General features: G+C 31.9%; 2 protein-coding genes across 2 annotated transcripts; both read left to right on the top strand.

Moving 5' to 3' along the window:
- Positions 1-600: 600 nt before the first annotated feature.
- On the top strand, positions 601-5,117 carry LOC120146869 (structural maintenance of chromosomes flexible hinge domain-containing protein GMI1-like). Its single transcript, XM_039160349.1, has 17 exons — positions 601-789; positions 879-911; positions 1,013-1,099; positions 1,193-1,248; positions 1,626-1,709; positions 1,996-2,068; positions 2,252-2,307; positions 2,394-2,499; positions 2,622-2,690; positions 2,851-2,937; positions 3,021-3,071; positions 3,205-3,340; positions 3,735-3,796; positions 3,868-3,996; positions 4,211-4,301; positions 4,409-4,443; positions 5,039-5,117. Exons 1-15 carry the CDS (start codon positions 601-603, stop codon positions 4,277-4,279), a joined length of 1,287 nt encoding a protein of 428 aa, XP_039016280.1. The 3' UTR covers positions 4,280-4,301; positions 4,409-4,443; positions 5,039-5,117.
- LOC120146867 (structural maintenance of chromosomes flexible hinge domain-containing protein GMI1-like) lies at positions 4,351-11,021 on the top strand. The gene is made up of 23 exons (XM_039160348.1): positions 4,351-4,443; positions 5,039-5,114; positions 5,206-5,388; positions 5,539-5,697; positions 5,803-5,824; positions 5,926-6,034; positions 6,130-6,246; positions 6,460-6,780; positions 6,896-7,005; positions 7,155-7,332; positions 7,414-7,522; positions 7,625-7,719; positions 7,931-8,029; positions 8,151-8,217; positions 8,399-8,484; positions 8,569-8,850; positions 8,938-9,003; positions 9,092-9,232; positions 9,314-9,428; positions 9,547-9,742; positions 9,848-10,039; positions 10,170-10,484; positions 10,567-11,021. The coding sequence occupies exons 1-23, from the start codon at positions 4,351-4,353 to the stop codon at positions 10,970-10,972; spliced, it is 3,537 nt and encodes a 1,178-aa protein (XP_039016279.1). The 3' UTR covers positions 10,973-11,021.
- The last annotated feature ends 6,837 nt before the right edge of the window (positions 11,022-17,858 follow it).

Here is a 17,858-nt window from a genome sequence, read left to right as displayed (position 1 = left end):
TTAATTTTATTTAATATAGATTAGTTTTATATATTTAATATTATCGGAGTCAATTATGTACAAATATAATTATAAATATAATAAACATATACATATATTTAAGATTAAAATCAATCATCACATTACGCAAAAAATGGTATTATTAATAATAATATATTCGTGAATCCATCAAATAATTTCAATATAAAAGAGAATATTAGTTTTTATATTTTAAGTTCAAATAATTTTATATTTAAAAGATATATACGCCATCAATAATTAATTTGAATAAAATATTATTTTATAATCATGTCATATTAATAAAAAATTATTTATATATATATATATAATTATATTTAAACATTTCCGTTTTCGAGATTAAATTTATTTTTATACATTTTTGAAGCTGATATTTTATCCACCGTATTGAGTTTACTATTAATAATCCCACTAATTGTAAAAATAAAGTCAGAACTACAGAACGATTCGTTTCACGTACCAGCGCGCAGTTGTTGCCCGTTGTTTCTCCCAAAAACCTCCAAGTTCTTCCCAGTCTTAACCAAGTCTCTTCATTTTCAATCCACAGTGACATTTGTTTGTCTACTGGAAACCCTTTTTTCCATGGAAGACAATTCCCATTTCAAGGGTCTGAAGAGGCGGTTGGCCTTTGACGACGAAGATTCCGACGTCGTACTCCGGCGTTTCAAAGTTCTGTTACCCAACGGGACTAGCGTTGGTTTGACGTTGAAAGACCTAGAGCATGAAATCTCATTTCAGGGTTTTATTGACTTGATCAGGGACGCTTACGATGTGGAGAAACGAAACTCTTCAAAGACATGAAAGAACTGGAATGTGTTTTTATTTGCTTGTAACTTACTTGCTGTTGGTTTGATGTTCAGGATGGTTCTGGAGATGTGACCAATACTTTTGAGGTAATGTACTTTCTCCTTTCCATTTTGGGGGCATTGTTGTTTGAATGATCTATTCTGCTGAGAAACCATGGTTTTTTTTGGATGAATTTGTTGGTTTTCAGAATATGTGGGATTTGACTCCTGATACAGATTTGTTAATGGAGCTACCGGAAGAATACACTTTTGAATCTGCTCTTGCAGATTTGATTGTAAGTTCAATCATGTTTCTTTGATTCCGGATTTTCTGTTATCCTTCGATGTGTTGTTTAGTCGGTGCTTACCCTTTTCTACCTGTTTAACAGGACAATTCCTTGCAAGCAGTTTGGTTGAATTGTGAAAACCATAGGAGACTGATAAGGTCTGAAATTACATGTGTCATTTGATGGTTTATTTTATAATGGCAATATCACTGCTTTAAGCTTATTGTATTTAGTTTATATCTCCGTTTTTTTTTCTTTTCTCTTGGCTTAAATTTATTCTTTTTATGGAATATAATTTTCTTCCGAACAGTGAGTTGGAGGCGTAACGAACGAAAGTTTTGAATTGCAATGTTCCTGTACGAGATTATTGATCATGCCGATGGCATGAGGCTTGGAGTTTATGCCAGATTTTCCTAGTGGCCTCTCTGTGTTTCTTAAATATATTATATTTTAGCCTCTTTATGTATATTTTGTGCGCATGCTGTATTGCTTTTCCTATATCATGCTTCATATGGCTATCTTAATATTATTGCAGTGTGGATGTTCTTGAGAATAGAATCTCAATATTTGACACTGGGCCTGGAATGGACAACAGTGATGAAAACTCTATTGTAAAGTGGTATGGTTTTACCAAATCTTTTTCTTTCTCTATATCTATGTTTGTTTTGTTTTAATTCTTGCTTTGAGACTTTGGTTAACTTTTCTTCTGTTGTTGGGTAAGAAATTTATAATTTATTCAATCGTAATTTAAATGTCAGTCTGCTTTGTTCAAAGTTCAAACATAAGTGAGATATATTTTGGAAGAAAATATTTTCTGTATTCTTCTCCTGGTTGTGTTTCTTAATTATAATTTTTCTTTAGAGTTTAGCTAACGAATTCAAGTTTATTCTACTTGTTTTATTCAGGGGAAAGATGGGTGCCTCTCTAAACAGGTTATATAAAATAAAGGCAATAGGGTGCAAACCTCCATTCTTAGTGGTAAAACTCTGAAATTCTCTTTAATTTCTTTTTATCAGACAAGTTAATATCTGTCTGAAATTGATGTAACCGCAGTTTGCGTTTAACTTTGCGCACAAAGATTCCAATATGACTTAGAAGCTCTTTATATCATTGATGGATTTGTTAGTTTTATGTTATTTTTTGGCTTTCATAACAATGCAGCCCTTTTTTGGCATGTTTGGATATGGAGGACCTGTTGCATCTATGCATCTAGGGAGGTATGGCCTTTTGGACAAATTGTACATGCCTGTCAGTCCGTTTTATGCTGATTTTTGTTTTTCGTTTTTTTTCTATCTTCATTTAGCTGTGTTATAGTTTCGTCCAAGACAAAAGAATCCAAGAAAGTTTATAAGTTACGTCTTGCACGAGATGTTTTACTCAGCAATTCTGGTTCTGGACGTAGTTGGAGGGTATGAAAGTTCTCTTTGTATTGATTTCCCTATAGAATAAGTTTCTTTATCAAATTCTTTTTGTTATATTTAACTTTCTCATAAGTTTGTTGCATCATGTCATCAAAACCTTTTTACATTAGACTGATGGCAGCATTAGGGATCCTTCAGATGATGAAATTGTGAAATCACCCCATCGAAGCTTTACAAAGGTTTACTTTTCTGTACATCCCCTTTAATCTTATATTTTTGTTTTAGAGGTTAGATCCTGCATTTTATTTGTGCATAGGTGTCATTTTATCCATTTTAGCTAGGTGAGGTGTTCATATTTTATTGTCTCAATTCGTGTATTGATAGTTTGATTCTTCACAGGTGGAGATACTAAGGCCTAAAGCGAAAAACTTGGACATATCTAAGCTCCAATGTAAGCTGAAGGACATATACTTTCCATATATTCAGGTGTGACTTTATTCTGAACTTTATGACTTCAAATCATGCTAGATTTGTAATTACCTCTCATGCAACAATTTGTTGACCTGCAGTGCGATGAGTTGTCCGAGGGTGGTAAGACTGTTACGCCTGTTGAGTTCCAGGTTTTGGTCATCTTTGAGTAACTCCAACATATTAATTTTGACATAGCCTTTGCAGTTACTCCTAATTTTAGAGTTGTTCGTGAACTTACCGTAAAATGTTTTGGGAGTATTAAAGGATCTTGATGCTTTTCAGGTTAATGGTGTTGATTTAGCTGAAATCCAAGGCGGCGAAGCTGCAATCACCAACTTGCATTCTTGCAATGGTTCCGAATTTACTGTATCACTGCGCTTTTCCCTTAAAAAGGAGAATTCTTCACCCAATGCTTCAGGTAGTTATAATTCTTGCTGAAAATCAAGAGAAATTTGGAAGTTGGAAGAAAATAAAGAAGACGAAAAACAGTTAAGAAAGGGGGCTGTTTGCTGTGAGAAAGAGAGGAAGAAGGGAGTAAGAAAAGAAAAAAAGTTCTGAAAATTCAGCTTGATTATCTCTGAAGCAGTAATAGGCTTTTATACTAATAGTTAACTATACAAAATAAGGAAAGACCAAGATAACATTAAACATTTACAGTCTATAAATCTCTGATATTATGCTAAATCAAATCCTAAGATTAATGTATATCACAGAACTTGCTATTTTACTGCTTTTATCGATGGCATTCTTGCTGCCCGTTGAACAGCAACAAATTTGCCAGTGTTAAGTTTCTGATGTTCTATATTTTCCAGGTTCTAAGGTTCCTCGTATGGCAAATGCACGCCTCAAGTGTATTTATTTTCCCATCCTTAAGGTACTTGATTTATTTATTTATTTTATTTTAGTATATAAGCTCTTTGGAAGTATTTTAAATACGTTTTACAGGGGAAAGAGAATATTGAGAGGATTTTGGATAGTTTGGAAGCTGAAGGATGTGGCGTTAGAGAAAACTTTGAGAACTATAGTCGTGTCTCAATTCGTCGACTTGGACGTCTACTTCCAGATGCTCGTTGGGTTAGTTGCCTATCATTCTTGTGAACTTAAAGTTTTTTTTTTCATATACCTTATATGGTAATTTTGTATTTCCATTTTAAAGAATCCTTCACGAGCATATACTATTTTACGCATCTATAAATGTTTAAATTCATTGCTTTGGTGATTCTTTGTGTTGTGCTGCCTGGTTAAGAAAGTCACAATAATTAATATGTAATGCATTTGCTTAATACAGGTATTACTTCCTTTTATGGATTTGAGGCATAGAAAGGGAGAAAACTCTCAGTTGTTGAAAAGATGTTGATTGAGAGTTAAATGCTTTGTTGGTAAAGTGCACTAAATTCAAGAAAAAAATGCTTTATATGCATGCTTGTAATGTTTCTTTTCTTTCTCTATTATCATTATTCTTCAAGCAAGCACTTTTTCATTGCAGATACTGATGCTGGATTCAATCCAATGCCTTCAAAAGTAAGCAACTTTGCGTCCCTTATATTTTTATTCACTAGCATGGTTCCTGAATTTTGCATTGCTTGCTGTTATGTTGATTTCTACTGTTTTTTGGAAGTCACCTAGTGGCTTGCTTTCAAGTTGTTGGAGAAAGTGTCATGAATTATTGATATGATTCCTTGCTTCTGGCCTTTTCTACATGGGAATTACCGCTCTTATTGGGTGTGTGTATGTGAATGTATGGTACGGTTTCTTATGTGGTGAGAATTACTATATCAAGTAATTGACCGTGCAATTCTGTATCGGTTACATCAATAATGGAAGATGTTGTATATAAGTTCTATTATTCCTCTATTGCTCTGAGAACCTTTTCAGTTATTTTTTGGCCTTGGAACTTGTTATTGTTTGAGTGAAGAGTTTGAGTTAAAATTTATTTCACCACCTGTTATCTGATTATCCTCTTATTGAATTAGTAGAGGAAATGTGTAGTTGCAGCAAGCAGTTCCCCTGATTGCTGCTCAAAGAAAAAAAGATCACACTAGCAAAGAATGCCGAGTTAATACATATGCTTTTAAATATATGGTCAAACCAACATTCATACAGTATTTTTTCCCAGACTGATTTGGCGCACCATAATCCTTTCTCCATTGCTCTTAAGAACTTTGGTAGTAGGCCTCAGGACAAAGAAAAAGGTGAACTTTGTTTTTGGTTTTCCTCCATGTCAAATTTGAGAATTTCACTTTGTAAACGATCCTTGTTAATTAGTTACTCTTGAATCTATAGATGTCAATGTTGACATTCATAGAGATGGAAAACAGTTGACATATTTGCAACTGGAAAGGGAGTACCTGGATTGGCTTCTTCAAATGCATCGTATGTATGATGAAGAAATCGACTGTGGTGAGGATCAACCTATTATTGTTGTCAGTCCCTTGAACAAGAAGGCACTAGGAATATCATCTGATGGTAAGTATTATCTTTTAAGTAGTTTGATTTACAAATGCATGTTTGATTATCTGTTACCTCTTAATTTGGTTTGCTGGCATATTTCTTTCCATCCTGTTTTAACTGGCATTACCTATATTATATATACTATTGCTTCTTTTTAACTTGCAGTGGTAAGAGTTCATCAAATTCTGAAGAGAAAGGGATTATTGTGGAAAAGTGGCCAGAAAATCAAAGTTCTCAAGGGTGCATGCACCAAGTGTCATAAGAATAATGTTTATGCAACGATAGAACATTTCTTGCTTGAAGGATTTCAGGGGGATTCTGGTGGTAATATTTTATTACAGCTAAGAAGTTTGATGTACCTTTATTGTACTTTACACATTGAAATATTCTTTTGATTGATTTAATGCTTCATTTTTCTGTTTTATATAGGAGAAGCTCGGATTATATGCAGGTAACCATGGTGCTTTTCCTTTTAAGTTTCTTGTAGTTTGTTTTTTTTAATATCTAATACCTTGTTGTTTACTAATGTATATGTCCATTTCTGTACGGAAGGCCACTAGGTATAGAAAATAGCTGTAAGCTTTCTATAAAGGGTGGAACTCCCAATTTGGATATTCAGGACTCATTATCACTTCCAATTAGCGTGATTGATTCTGGGATGGTTAGCTTTTATTGTAAATCCTTATAATAATATGAAACCTGTTTGCAACTGTTTCATATTGTTGAGTAACATGCTGGATTCTGAGCCATTTGCAGTGCATGTCCATTGATAATTCTAATTGGGAGCTCCAACTTAGGAAACAAATTCAGAAGACTCCCTCAAGAATTGAATTGCTGAATGAGAAACAGTGTCATCAGTTGGAGGTTGATGGGGTCAGTTGATATTCAACAGTGATAGTTGCCTAATCCTTTGTTTATCTGTTGTGGCATTTTTGTAACAGAATCTTTATCCTTTAAGATTGCAAATGTTAATAACAAGTATCATCATTTTATTAGTCAAAACAATTGGTTATATTCTCCTTCCTGGTTCTCAGTTCAAGCATCTTCAATATGCCTTATTTTGATTGTCCTGATTTCCTGTATTAGGCATTGCCGTCCGATCTTCCAAAACATGCTGGACAAACCCCTCCAAAGGTCATTGTGGCTGTTTTTCGTCCAAGTAGTTTCACATTTTCTCTTGCTTCAAATTACTTGGACCAGAAGGACATTGTGAAGGTTAATTTGGAGATGTCAATGGAAGTCACATTTAGAAGAACCAAGAACCATCAAGATGTTGAACTCATTTACTCTGTTCGCATTGCACCTTCATCCTTCAAAGGGTTTCATGGCTTGTATATGTTCCCACTCGGGGTGAAGTTCCCTCACTTATTTCAGAAAGCAGGTGCATATACATTTTCATTCTCCGCTGTGAGTAACTCAGAGACCTCTTTTATATCTTTCTCCTACTTTTAGTTTATAAGTTGTCATACTTTTTCAAGTTTCTTCTGGTCGTGAAATCTAATGGAAGCTTCACATTAACTAGGAACATTCGGGTTGTCCGAATTACAAACAAACGATTATGGTTGTGCCTTCAGAAAAGGTTGGAAAGTGGGAGCTTCTTCATGATGAAAAGTTTCCATCTTATACTGTAAGGTAGTGAATCTTGAGGAAATAATTTCTAGATTTGGGTGTTCATTGACTTCAAAATATATCAATAAATTTTCCATTTTAGAACTACATTCTAGAAGTTTGAAATGGGATCATGTTTTCCACTTCTCTCTAACTCTATGTTCTTCGGGCAGGGTCGGTTCATGTTTTCCACCCTTATCTATTGCATGTTATGACGTTTATGACAACCAAATGTCATTTACCTCCCTTCCTAGCTTAAAGATCAAGCTCATCATGAATGAAGATTTGTGTATTGATGTGGTCAAGATGAAGCCTTCTCTTTCATCTGATAATTCGGTCTTTATTATTAAGGTATGTTCTTCCGTAAGTTTTTTTTGCCCAAGTAATTTTGTGATCATTTGTTCTCTTTCTTGGTTTTTCCTAATGCTGCAGGATGTTGTGATTGAAAGTAATGAGTTGGACTCAATCCGGCCAAATTATGCAGCCACCTTGATGATATATATTCAAGATGCGTCGAGATCAGTTTCTGTGGAATGTCATGGTACTCAGCTCTAACATTACTCTGCATGTAAAAGCTTTAGAACAGAAATTAATTGAATCATTTCTTTTGTGCTGAGATGTTTTTTTGTGTGTGGCACATTAGTTACTCCTGGAGATCTACACTCTATCAAAGTCTGTTCACAACTTCCCCGAAAGCAATTACTCCCAGGTTTTGTAGTAGAGGAGTTTTTGCTAGAGGTGAAACTTCTATCATTTTAATGCCCTTTCCTTGCCTTAACTTCACGTTTCAATGACTTGTTTGGTTCTATGCATAGAGCAAGATCCTCCTTTCTTACAACCTTTTTCTCTGGTTGGAGTTGAAATAATAGCACAGGGGGTATAAGAATTGTAATCTGAAACTGTAGATCTGATATGTGATCTTCATGTTATTAAATGGTATTTCTGGTAGGTGTTCGATGTGTACGGCAATCATGTTGAAGAAGGCTTGGAAGTTGAATTCCAGTTGGATGGTTTTAGCATCCAAGGTCAAATAGGCTCGAGGTTTAAGGTTCGATCTTCAAACTAATCTGTGTTAATGCTCTATGGAAAATAAAAAATTCCATACTAATTTATACTGCTTGTTTAATATTTTTCATGAAAACTAATAGCAGTTTACCCAAAAATTCTAGGTGGATAACCATGGATGCATTGACCTAGGGGGACTATTGAAAGTAACCACAGGTTATGCAAAGCAAGGTATATACCTTCATGATTAGCAGTAGGGGTGAGATTGGTTTGAATTGATTCAGTTCTTTGGGACAAGGATACTTTTGAAATTCATACTTGTAAACACACCAGTTGGAACATTAAGTATAAATTGCTGAACTATAGGTCTTAATCCTTTTAGCGATTTTTCCTGCATGTCTTGCCCCTGCAGCTTGTCTCTCTGTTTTACACAATGATGAAGTAATTTTCAAGCAAGATTTTCAAACTGAGAAAAGGGAGCTCAGAATATCATCAAGTGTCAGTAAATTATTCACTCCTTTTTCATCTTTATTGTCACCAATATTTCCCTCAACTTTTCTCTTTACCATAATGTTTTCTCAGGTACCGGAGCAATGCATTGCTGGTTCCTCACTGGAAAATATAGGTTTTGAAGTTGTAGACTCCAATGGGGATGTTGATAAAACATTTCATGATGATGAAAAATGTGGCCAATTCCATACGCTCGTAGTTAAGTCAGAATCATTTGAAGTAGATGATTCTATACGCTATGTGTTCAAGCATGGCCGCTGCAACATCACTTCTTTTCCCCTTCCTCAAATTGAAGGGCCCCTTTGCTTCAAAGCTTTTCATTCTCGTTACTCTCAGCTATATTGCGATGTTAAGGTCGGGAAAATCTTGTTTCTATTTTGTGATTAACAGTTCCACAGCATATTGCTGATTTCATTCTAAATTGCTGATTTCAATATGCAGATTTGTCTTGTACATGCTCCGATAGTCAATAACAGCGAGGTTGAGGTCCACACTTCAGATGGAAAGGTCTTATTCCGGCAGAACTAACCATTTGTCAAGAATGAAAGAGTAACACATGCCGATTCCATTCTAAATTGCTGATTTAAATCTGCAGATTTCTCTTCATGCTCCAAAAGTCGAGAACAGTGAGGTCGAGCCACACACTTCCGGTGGAAAGGTCTTATTCCTGCAGAACTCACCATTTGTCAATAATGAGAATGTAGGAAACCTACTGTCCATAGTGAAATATGACAAGGTAAGGGAACCTGTTCTAATTGTGTGTATTCCCTCAATGAAACTGTAGTTTAATTCTCGAAGTGGACTGCTTCTTGAACAGGAACTAGAGAGTGAAGTGCTCAAATATGCTGAGCGTGTGGGACATAGGGAAAATTTTCTGAGAGGTCTTAATTGTTGGAAAACAGGCATCGAGCACGATATTTCTAGGTTGCAAGGTTGTTTTTCTCGTTTAAATCGATTATTTTTAATAATAAACATGGCTTCTTGTTTATCCTCGTAAACTTGTTATGTTAAAAAAGATGAAAGCAGTTCTTTATCTTCATCTTTTTGCAGCTTCTCTGGAACCCGATTTAGTGAACAATCTGGATTGCTTGTCAACAAAAGAACTAATGAAACTGATCCAGGGAAGAGATCATACTGCAGCTGCTATTGTCTGCAGTCTTGCTCAAGGACCACCGATGAATATCACGGAAGATGTAGTAGGCGTGGTAGCACTCCTAGGAACAGTTTGCTCTGTTCAACTTAGCAGGTTGTCTTCGCTTTATTTTTAAAGATGTCACTGCGAGACATAATGAAAATATTACATGTTCTGTAACTTCATCTCCGATAATTTTTCCGGATATCTCTGTTGCAGGATTTTAGCCGAGTACTTGGGTGAAGATCAAATGCTTGCGGTTGTGTGCAAATCCTATTATTCAGCGGGTGCTCTTGAGCAATATGGGCATAATGGTGAAATTGATTCTAGGTTCGGTCTTCATGCAGAAGCCACCGCTCTTAGTAAATCTTTAAGTGGTAGATTTCTTGTTGTCTGCCTCGAGGATATAAGGTACCGCATGTATAACACTTATTGGTTTCGAAACTTTAACGAAGATCACTACAACTATTCTTATAGACATTGAAGAACAAATCTTCAAGGAACTGAATACAACTATTCTAAGTGATGTTCAATCATGCAGGCCTTATTTGGGAGGGGTTGAATTCAATGACCCTCAAAGGAAGCTAGTCTTACCAGATCCTAGCTTACGATTTGGACACTGCCCTCCAGGGTTTATCGGTTATGCGGTTAACATGATCAACCTAGATAATCCTAACTACAGAACTGATTTCGGCCACGGTTTGAGGGAGACTCTTTTTTACAGACTTTTTGGCAAGGTTCAAGTATACGATACAAGGGAACATATGAAAAAGGCTCGTGATTGCATAAAACATGGTGCTGTGTCTCTGGATGGTGGGATTTTGAGAAAGAATGGACTTATATCTCTTGGATTCAGGTACTCAATACTCTCTTGCCAGCTATGCATATGCGCTTCGTTATCTGCTTCATGTCTAATTTCTCAAGTTGTTGCCTTCTAGGAATCCGGAAATATATTTTCCAGTCGAGAACAGGAACGTGTCTCCTCAAAGCAAGAAAATCATAGATCAAATCAAGGAAAAACAAACTGAACTAACAACCACCTTGCAACATATAGAGAAATCAAATGAAAAGCTTAAGAGAGACCTCCTTAGGCTCAACAAGAAAAAAACCAAGTTCCAGAAGTACATGGATAATACCGACGATGCGATCAACGATATCGTAACTATGAGCCCACTGCAATACACCCAAGAGCTCGGAACTCCCTCTCAATCAACTCCGAGGTATATGTGCCCACTGCAATACACCCAAGAGCTCGGAACTCCCTCCCAATCGACTCCAAGGTACATGAGCCCACTGCAATACACTCAAGAGCTTCGAACTCCCTCCCAATCGACTCCGAGGTGACTATATTTCTAATCGACAACTCTTTATTCGCTCGATAGTTCTATAAAGATAATATACACAGGTTAGTTCTTGATAGTTTCATGTTCATATATGATCAAGCTATTTGTAAATGTCTGTTGAAATGACGGGATCTTCTCTTACAGCTGAAACATTAGCCTTTTTTTATTACCGAGATGTATATTTTATCATATTAAATGATCTAATCCAATCACAATTGATGGAAATGGAGCTTCCTTTAGTTGTTTGCCACATTTGATCGTTTTGATGAAATTGTTGATGTAAACTGCTATAAAATTGACTGGAACAAGTGTTTTCCGGCAACTTAAATCATCGGAGAGTTCGAGTCGATAATATTTGATCTTAAACTTAACTTAGACTCTTAATCTATTTTTAATTTTAAATTAATAAGTTAATAATTAAATCCTTACTATTACTTTGTTTATAATATATGTATTTGGGGTCGTTAGCTTGATGAATAAAAAAAGAATAATGCAGGTTTGGCAATTGGCATTAGACTTGGTGATGGCACCCTCAGCTCATTATTTGTGCCACCTTAAGAATAAACTTTTAATCATTACACTATTCATTAACACAAATGCATATTAAATAATTCGGCTGATAATATAGTTTAACAAATATTCACAAAATATGATACTATATTTCTTTATAAAAAAAATTTATTTGTAAAAAATAGGAATAGACACTAAGCGAAATGGGATAAGATTTATCTTTTAGCTATTATTATTTTTCATTCGTTTTCCATATAAATATTAAAATATTTTTTCGTTTTCGATTCGTCTTAACATTTTATAATATTTTCTTTATTTTGAATTTTGAAATAAAAATTAATTATCGATTTGACTTAACGAAATAATAATAGTTTTCATTTTTATTTCATAAAAAACAATTATATATATGAAAAATAGTATAGTAATTATTGTTAATATAATTAGAAAATATGATAATTATTTTGGATCAGATCAATAACTTTCTTACCCTATACTTATAATTAGATATGAACATTCGATCGAGTCGAGTCCAAAAATTTTGAGTTATTTGAGTTGACGAGTTGTATTTTGTGACTCGAATTTAATTTGAAAAATTTTCAAGTAGATTTTAAGAAATTCGAGTCGAGTTATTCAAGTTTCTATACAAATTTTATTATAATTATTTATAGTATTTATGATAAGGATTGATTCTATATTTTTCAATTTTCTCTAATCATATAAGATATATGTATTTATTCATATTCTTTAAACAATATAATGTTATTTAATATATAAAATACAATCTAAAATTATAAAATACATTTACAATATTATATTTTAAATAGGATATTTTGAGGGTAAAGTATTTATGAGAGTTTAAAAGAATCAAGAAATTAAGAGACTAAATAAAAAAAGAGAGTACATTTTTAATAAAAAATAAGAATTGAAGTTACATATCTATTCTATAGTAGTATAAGAGCATGTGATTCAAATTTGGTAAAAATGGACTTAAAAAGAAGGGTGAATTAAAAAAAATAAAGAAATCATGAAAAGTTGAGGGATTAAATTGAAAAATAAAAAATGTTATCAAAAAGATGAATTAAAAGCACATTGGTATTCTATGATGGTTTAGGAGCATGTTGTTCAAATTTGGTAAAGAAAATGAACTTAAAATGAATGATGAATTGAATGAATAAGAAAATCAGGGACCAAATCGCAAAACTATCAAAATAGTCAGCAAAATTTTTGGTTTTTTATAGTAACTTGAAATTTCAAATTCTAACTTGACTTGAACTCGAAAATATAATATATAATTTGAGTTGACTCGAATAATTCAACTTGAATAACTCAAACTTTAAAAAACATTAATTTTTCGACTTCCCTACCTATATCGATACGACTCTTTTTTACATGAAAATCATCTTGATCCACCTCAAATTTGAATTGTAAAAAATAATTTTATAAAATCGAACCAAATTAAAACTCTTCAAACTTAGACAGTTTAACTATAAATAGATTAACGGTAATATTATGAGAATGGTACCCATTTCTAATATAATTAAAAGAATAACATCCCAAATGAATTTTATATAGAGAAAATGATACTCATATAAACTATGTAAGATAAAAAAGTGACTAACTAAACACGTTTTATCGAAAATACTCTTAATTAACAATACCTTTTATTTACGTAATTGAAAATAAAAGAAAATTTTAAAAAAATAACTGTACGCCTATTTTAAATTATTAAAAAATGGGATTATGATTTTGGTTTAGTGTGATATCAATTCAATTTGGTAGTTAATATTTGTATCGATGAGGTGCGAGGTTTCAATTTCAAGCTTTTACGTTATTTATTGTTCACCATCAAAATAAATAAATAAAAGGGTAAACTACACGGGTGACCACATAACTATAGCTCTTTTTCACTTTGATCACTAATATTTAAATTTAATCAATTAGATCACCCAACTATTTAAATACTTCAATCAAGCCACTGACCGTTAACTTTTAACTGAGAATGTGACATGGAAGTTAAAAAATTTGGTATAATTATATATTTGGTCATAATTTAATTTAATTAAAATAAATTTTACTTTCAATTAGATGTTGACACATGTCAATAATTGGTTGGAGGATATTTTCATAAATATTTATTTATTTAACCCACGCGAGAGTGGCGAGGTCCACCATATCTATCCTCCCCTGAGTATACGTTTTTGAATACCAAAGCCAATTGTATATCGACATGTGTCCAATGATGTCAGCATAGCTGCCACGGTGTCAACTATTGATTTCGTGCAAGTAATTTATTACGTAAGAAGCAGAATACAGGAAATAGTAAAATCCATAAATAAAGTAACAATATTTGTTTGTAGGGTAAATCATTAAAGGTTACCTAATTACGAAGTCGATTATATTTTGGTCACATAAATATATAAACTAGGTTATTAATTTATCAAATCAGTTTCAATCAAGCTACTAATTGTTAACCAAATTGTTAGCGGACTGGACTCAATTAAAAAAGAAATGGATGTTGAAAAAAATAATCAGGGATTTATAAATGATATTGAATTAATAAGAAAAATATAATTATTTTTAGAGTGCATGCAAAATAATCAGGGTTTTTTTTTACATTCTAAGACCAAATTGAAAGAAAATTGAAAATATATGATTAAAATAAAATTTTATAAAATGAAATAATAAAATTAAGGAGGGGTCCAAAATTCACTTAATGTTGATATATGAAAATTCCTATTTTAATCCCTCACTTTTTTACTTAAAATTCGATATCAAAATGTTAAAAAAAAATTCGAAGTAAAATTATTGATAGTTGCCGACGACTTTACTAATATTTGTAAAAGTATCTTATTTTCCTAATCAATTCAATACCATCCCAAATCTCTAATTTTTCCCCCAACATCAATTTCCCTTGTTTTTGACTTGCTAGTGTGACAGTTGAGTAATTTTATATAATGACATATTTGATCCTATTACTTACAAAATTTATCAATTTGATTAAAATTTGTACTATAACACATATAATCTTTATTATATAGTCATTTTTAATCTCTTTCTCAAGCACTAACATCTTCTTCATATAGTTTGATTTCATAGTCACAAATCTGAAATCCAAACCCATAGTTTGCTCCAGCCTTAATATAAAAAAGTCGATTGTTAAAAGTTCGATGAAATAAAAGAATCATAACTTAAAATTATAAATTGTCACATCTTCAATTTTGTTAACCAGATAAAGGAAAATAGTTTAATTAAGACTAAACTGAAATTTTAGTGACCCAATTGACAAGAAAAATATTAAGTAGTCAAAATAAAATTGAACCAATAATTAATCTTTATTTTTATATTATTTACTAAACTATTATTTAATACATTGTATCGGAAAAATTCACAAATAACTTCAATACAATGACAAACATTTTTAAATTGCTTTTAATTATTTATGTTCAATTTGTTTAGATATATGATATTTATTTGTTAGATTTTTTCTTGCTACTTAATTAATTAACTATTCTTATATGAAATAAAATATTAAATTATAAAGATTTTATTTATATTGATGTGTTGGTAGTGTATGTTTTTTTATACACAATAAATATGTAATCAACTTATTATATTTGTTGAAGGGTTGAGCTATTTGTTAAAATTGAAAGGTTAGTCCAATAAATAGAAGGATTTTTAAATAAAAGTATCTTCATATCTTCACCATATTTTGCATGCTTTTGAATAGAGAGGGAAGTATTAAGAGCATGGGAGGAAATTTTTTAAGAATGGGTATAAGATTCAAATTTGATGAGTTTTGATCTGGTTTTAATCAGTTATCATTAAATTTTAAAATTTTTCAACTACTCTTTATAAGTTTCTCTCACCGATAGAAATATATTCGTCGTTGAAATTGTCGAAAACAACCATAGGTCATGGGAAATTACCATACCGAAATATGAGTTTTTTTCTCTTTTTATGTTCTCTATTCTTTGGGGTTTTATTTTCTTTTTCTAACTTCGTTTTATGTTTTTTGTTTGCTTTTTTTTTAAAATTTTACCTTTGGTTTAATGAAATTAAACTTTGGATGGTTTATGTCAGGTAGGATTGAAGTAAATTTTTACTCTTATGTTTCAAGGTGAATTTCATAAGGATGCGACTCTTTTAAAATCATGTCGAGTTGAAAATTCCCAGATCGATATTAGAATGATCAAAACTCAACCTATGCACATCTCTACTCGTTTCATTTTTTTTTATCTAACGATAATTTCAATTTCTACTAGTTTAAATACTTATAAAATTAAATATTGTTTCTTCTAAATTTCAGAGTAAAATATTTTACAATTTCTTATTAACTTTAAAATTAAATGATTTAACCCTTATGTTGTCTAATCCTAACTTCGTATTTGCTTATGAATTAAAACTAAAAAAGGGCATTGTAATTGAGCCAACATTTTCTCAAACAATTTCATTTGTAATTGAAGGAATGCATATTGAGAAGATAGTCAAAGTCAACCCTAAAGTTATATATATATATATATATATTATATATATATATATATATATAACGGCACGTGATTGAGATTTCATTTTCCTTCTCTTAACCAAGTTGACAGCCTTTTTGAGAGTTGACTTTGTAATGTTTTTACCAAAGGTTAGCCCTTTGACTTTTGGTCGGGCGAAAATAAGTTTGGAAAATATTCTTTCATATTTAGGTGATTTAATACGATTATATTATATTATATTATATTTGAGTGATTGTATTTGGTACTTAACATTAATAATATTATGATATAATAATTATAAGTGCATCAAAATATAAATATATGAATTTTATTAGCGTTTATTTTAAGATATTATGATAATTATACATTGAAAAATATTTTTATATGACAACTTTTTTTTTTGAATTAACATATGATAACTTTAAAATATTTTTTAATCCGTATATAAATGAGTTGAAAAATCTCGATGACAAGTAAGGCTAATTGATAAGATCAAAATGTGAATAAGAAAGGGTCAAAGAAACGACTTGATTGATGTTAATGATATGAACTTCATCAATCAATAGCTCAACTACTAACATTAATTACCTTCTCATTCATTCTTTATTTCGATAGGGTGTAATTATTCGTGATTCAGATAAAAGATTCTCGGTATTTGTTAAGAATAACTACGGATGAAGAAGAAAATAAGTATTATATCGACGGTAAATATAATAGGATTTCTCAAAATACATTAAAATTTAGGCTCCTATATTTTTATTTTAAATAGTTTAAAATGATTTTTTTGGGATAAGTAACCTTTTATATATCCAAAAGAAAGCAGTCAAAAACTGCTACAAAAAAACTACACAAACAGACCCCAAGTAGCACACAGTTGCATGTTAATCCCATCATTCATCTCTATACAGTTTCTATACAATTTAGTCCCAACAGCCTCTTTTATGCAGTTAACAATCTCACCCATCGAACGATTAGAGCTTCTAAACTACCTATGATTGCGGTCTTCCCATATATAATACAAAAATCCAGTCCAAGCCAACCTGAGAACATGAACAAGGAGAGATTTACCTTTGAAATTGGCCACAGCCCATTGAAGATCAGCCTCCCAGCAACGTGGAGTATGCCTCAACCTGCAGGTCTGCAGTATCTCACCCCACACATTCCTAGAGAAGGAACAATCAGCAAAGAGATGTCTCCTAGACTCCATATCACAGCTACATAATCCGCAAGTACCATCAACAACCATCCCAAATCGAATTAGCCTGTCTTTAGTAGGCTGCATGTCAAGTATAACCATCCAAGCAATGATGGAAAACTTGGGAATATGAGTAAGGAACCAAATAAGACAGTACCATTTAAGCAATAGTTTAAAATGATTACAAAGTAGGATTTGTTCATAATTTTTTTTAATCATTGACAACGCACACGTACTTTATAGATATAATTACTCAAACTTAAAATTTTAAAGAGAACAACAATTCATTCTATTATTGAGATCGTTTGATGAGTTCTAAAATCCTAACATGTGTTAGTGAGTATATAAAATCTTCATTTGAGGGAAACCCAACGACATAATTGACTTAATTTATAATTAATGTAAATGAATTCGACATATAATAAAGCGTACGGATAATGTTGATGATCTTGTTAGAAATAATAGATAATCAATAAAGTTAATTAATGAGTAGACGGATAAAGTTAATTGGTGAGTGGAATTTTAAAACTAGCAAATAATAAAATTTAATTTTAAACTCTTCGGAAAAAAAACTCTTAATAGTTTTGAAGTGTTACTCCATAATTAAGGATGAATATTTTATCCGAACACAAAGAGTTTCGACTTGATTTGATTCGATCAAATTGTTTTTTAATTCATATCATATTTTTTTAGGATCG

The sequence above is a fragment of the Hibiscus syriacus genome, unplaced genomic scaffold (genome assembly GCF_006381635.1).
Source record: "Hibiscus syriacus cultivar Baekdansim isolate YM2019G1 unplaced genomic scaffold, ASM638163v2 tig00110931_pilon, whole genome shotgun sequence".
Classification (NCBI taxonomy): domain Eukaryota; kingdom Viridiplantae; phylum Streptophyta; class Magnoliopsida; order Malvales; family Malvaceae; genus Hibiscus; species Hibiscus syriacus.
The sequence above is the reverse complement of the archived record's forward strand: the minus strand, read 5'-3'. Positions and strand labels throughout refer to the sequence as shown.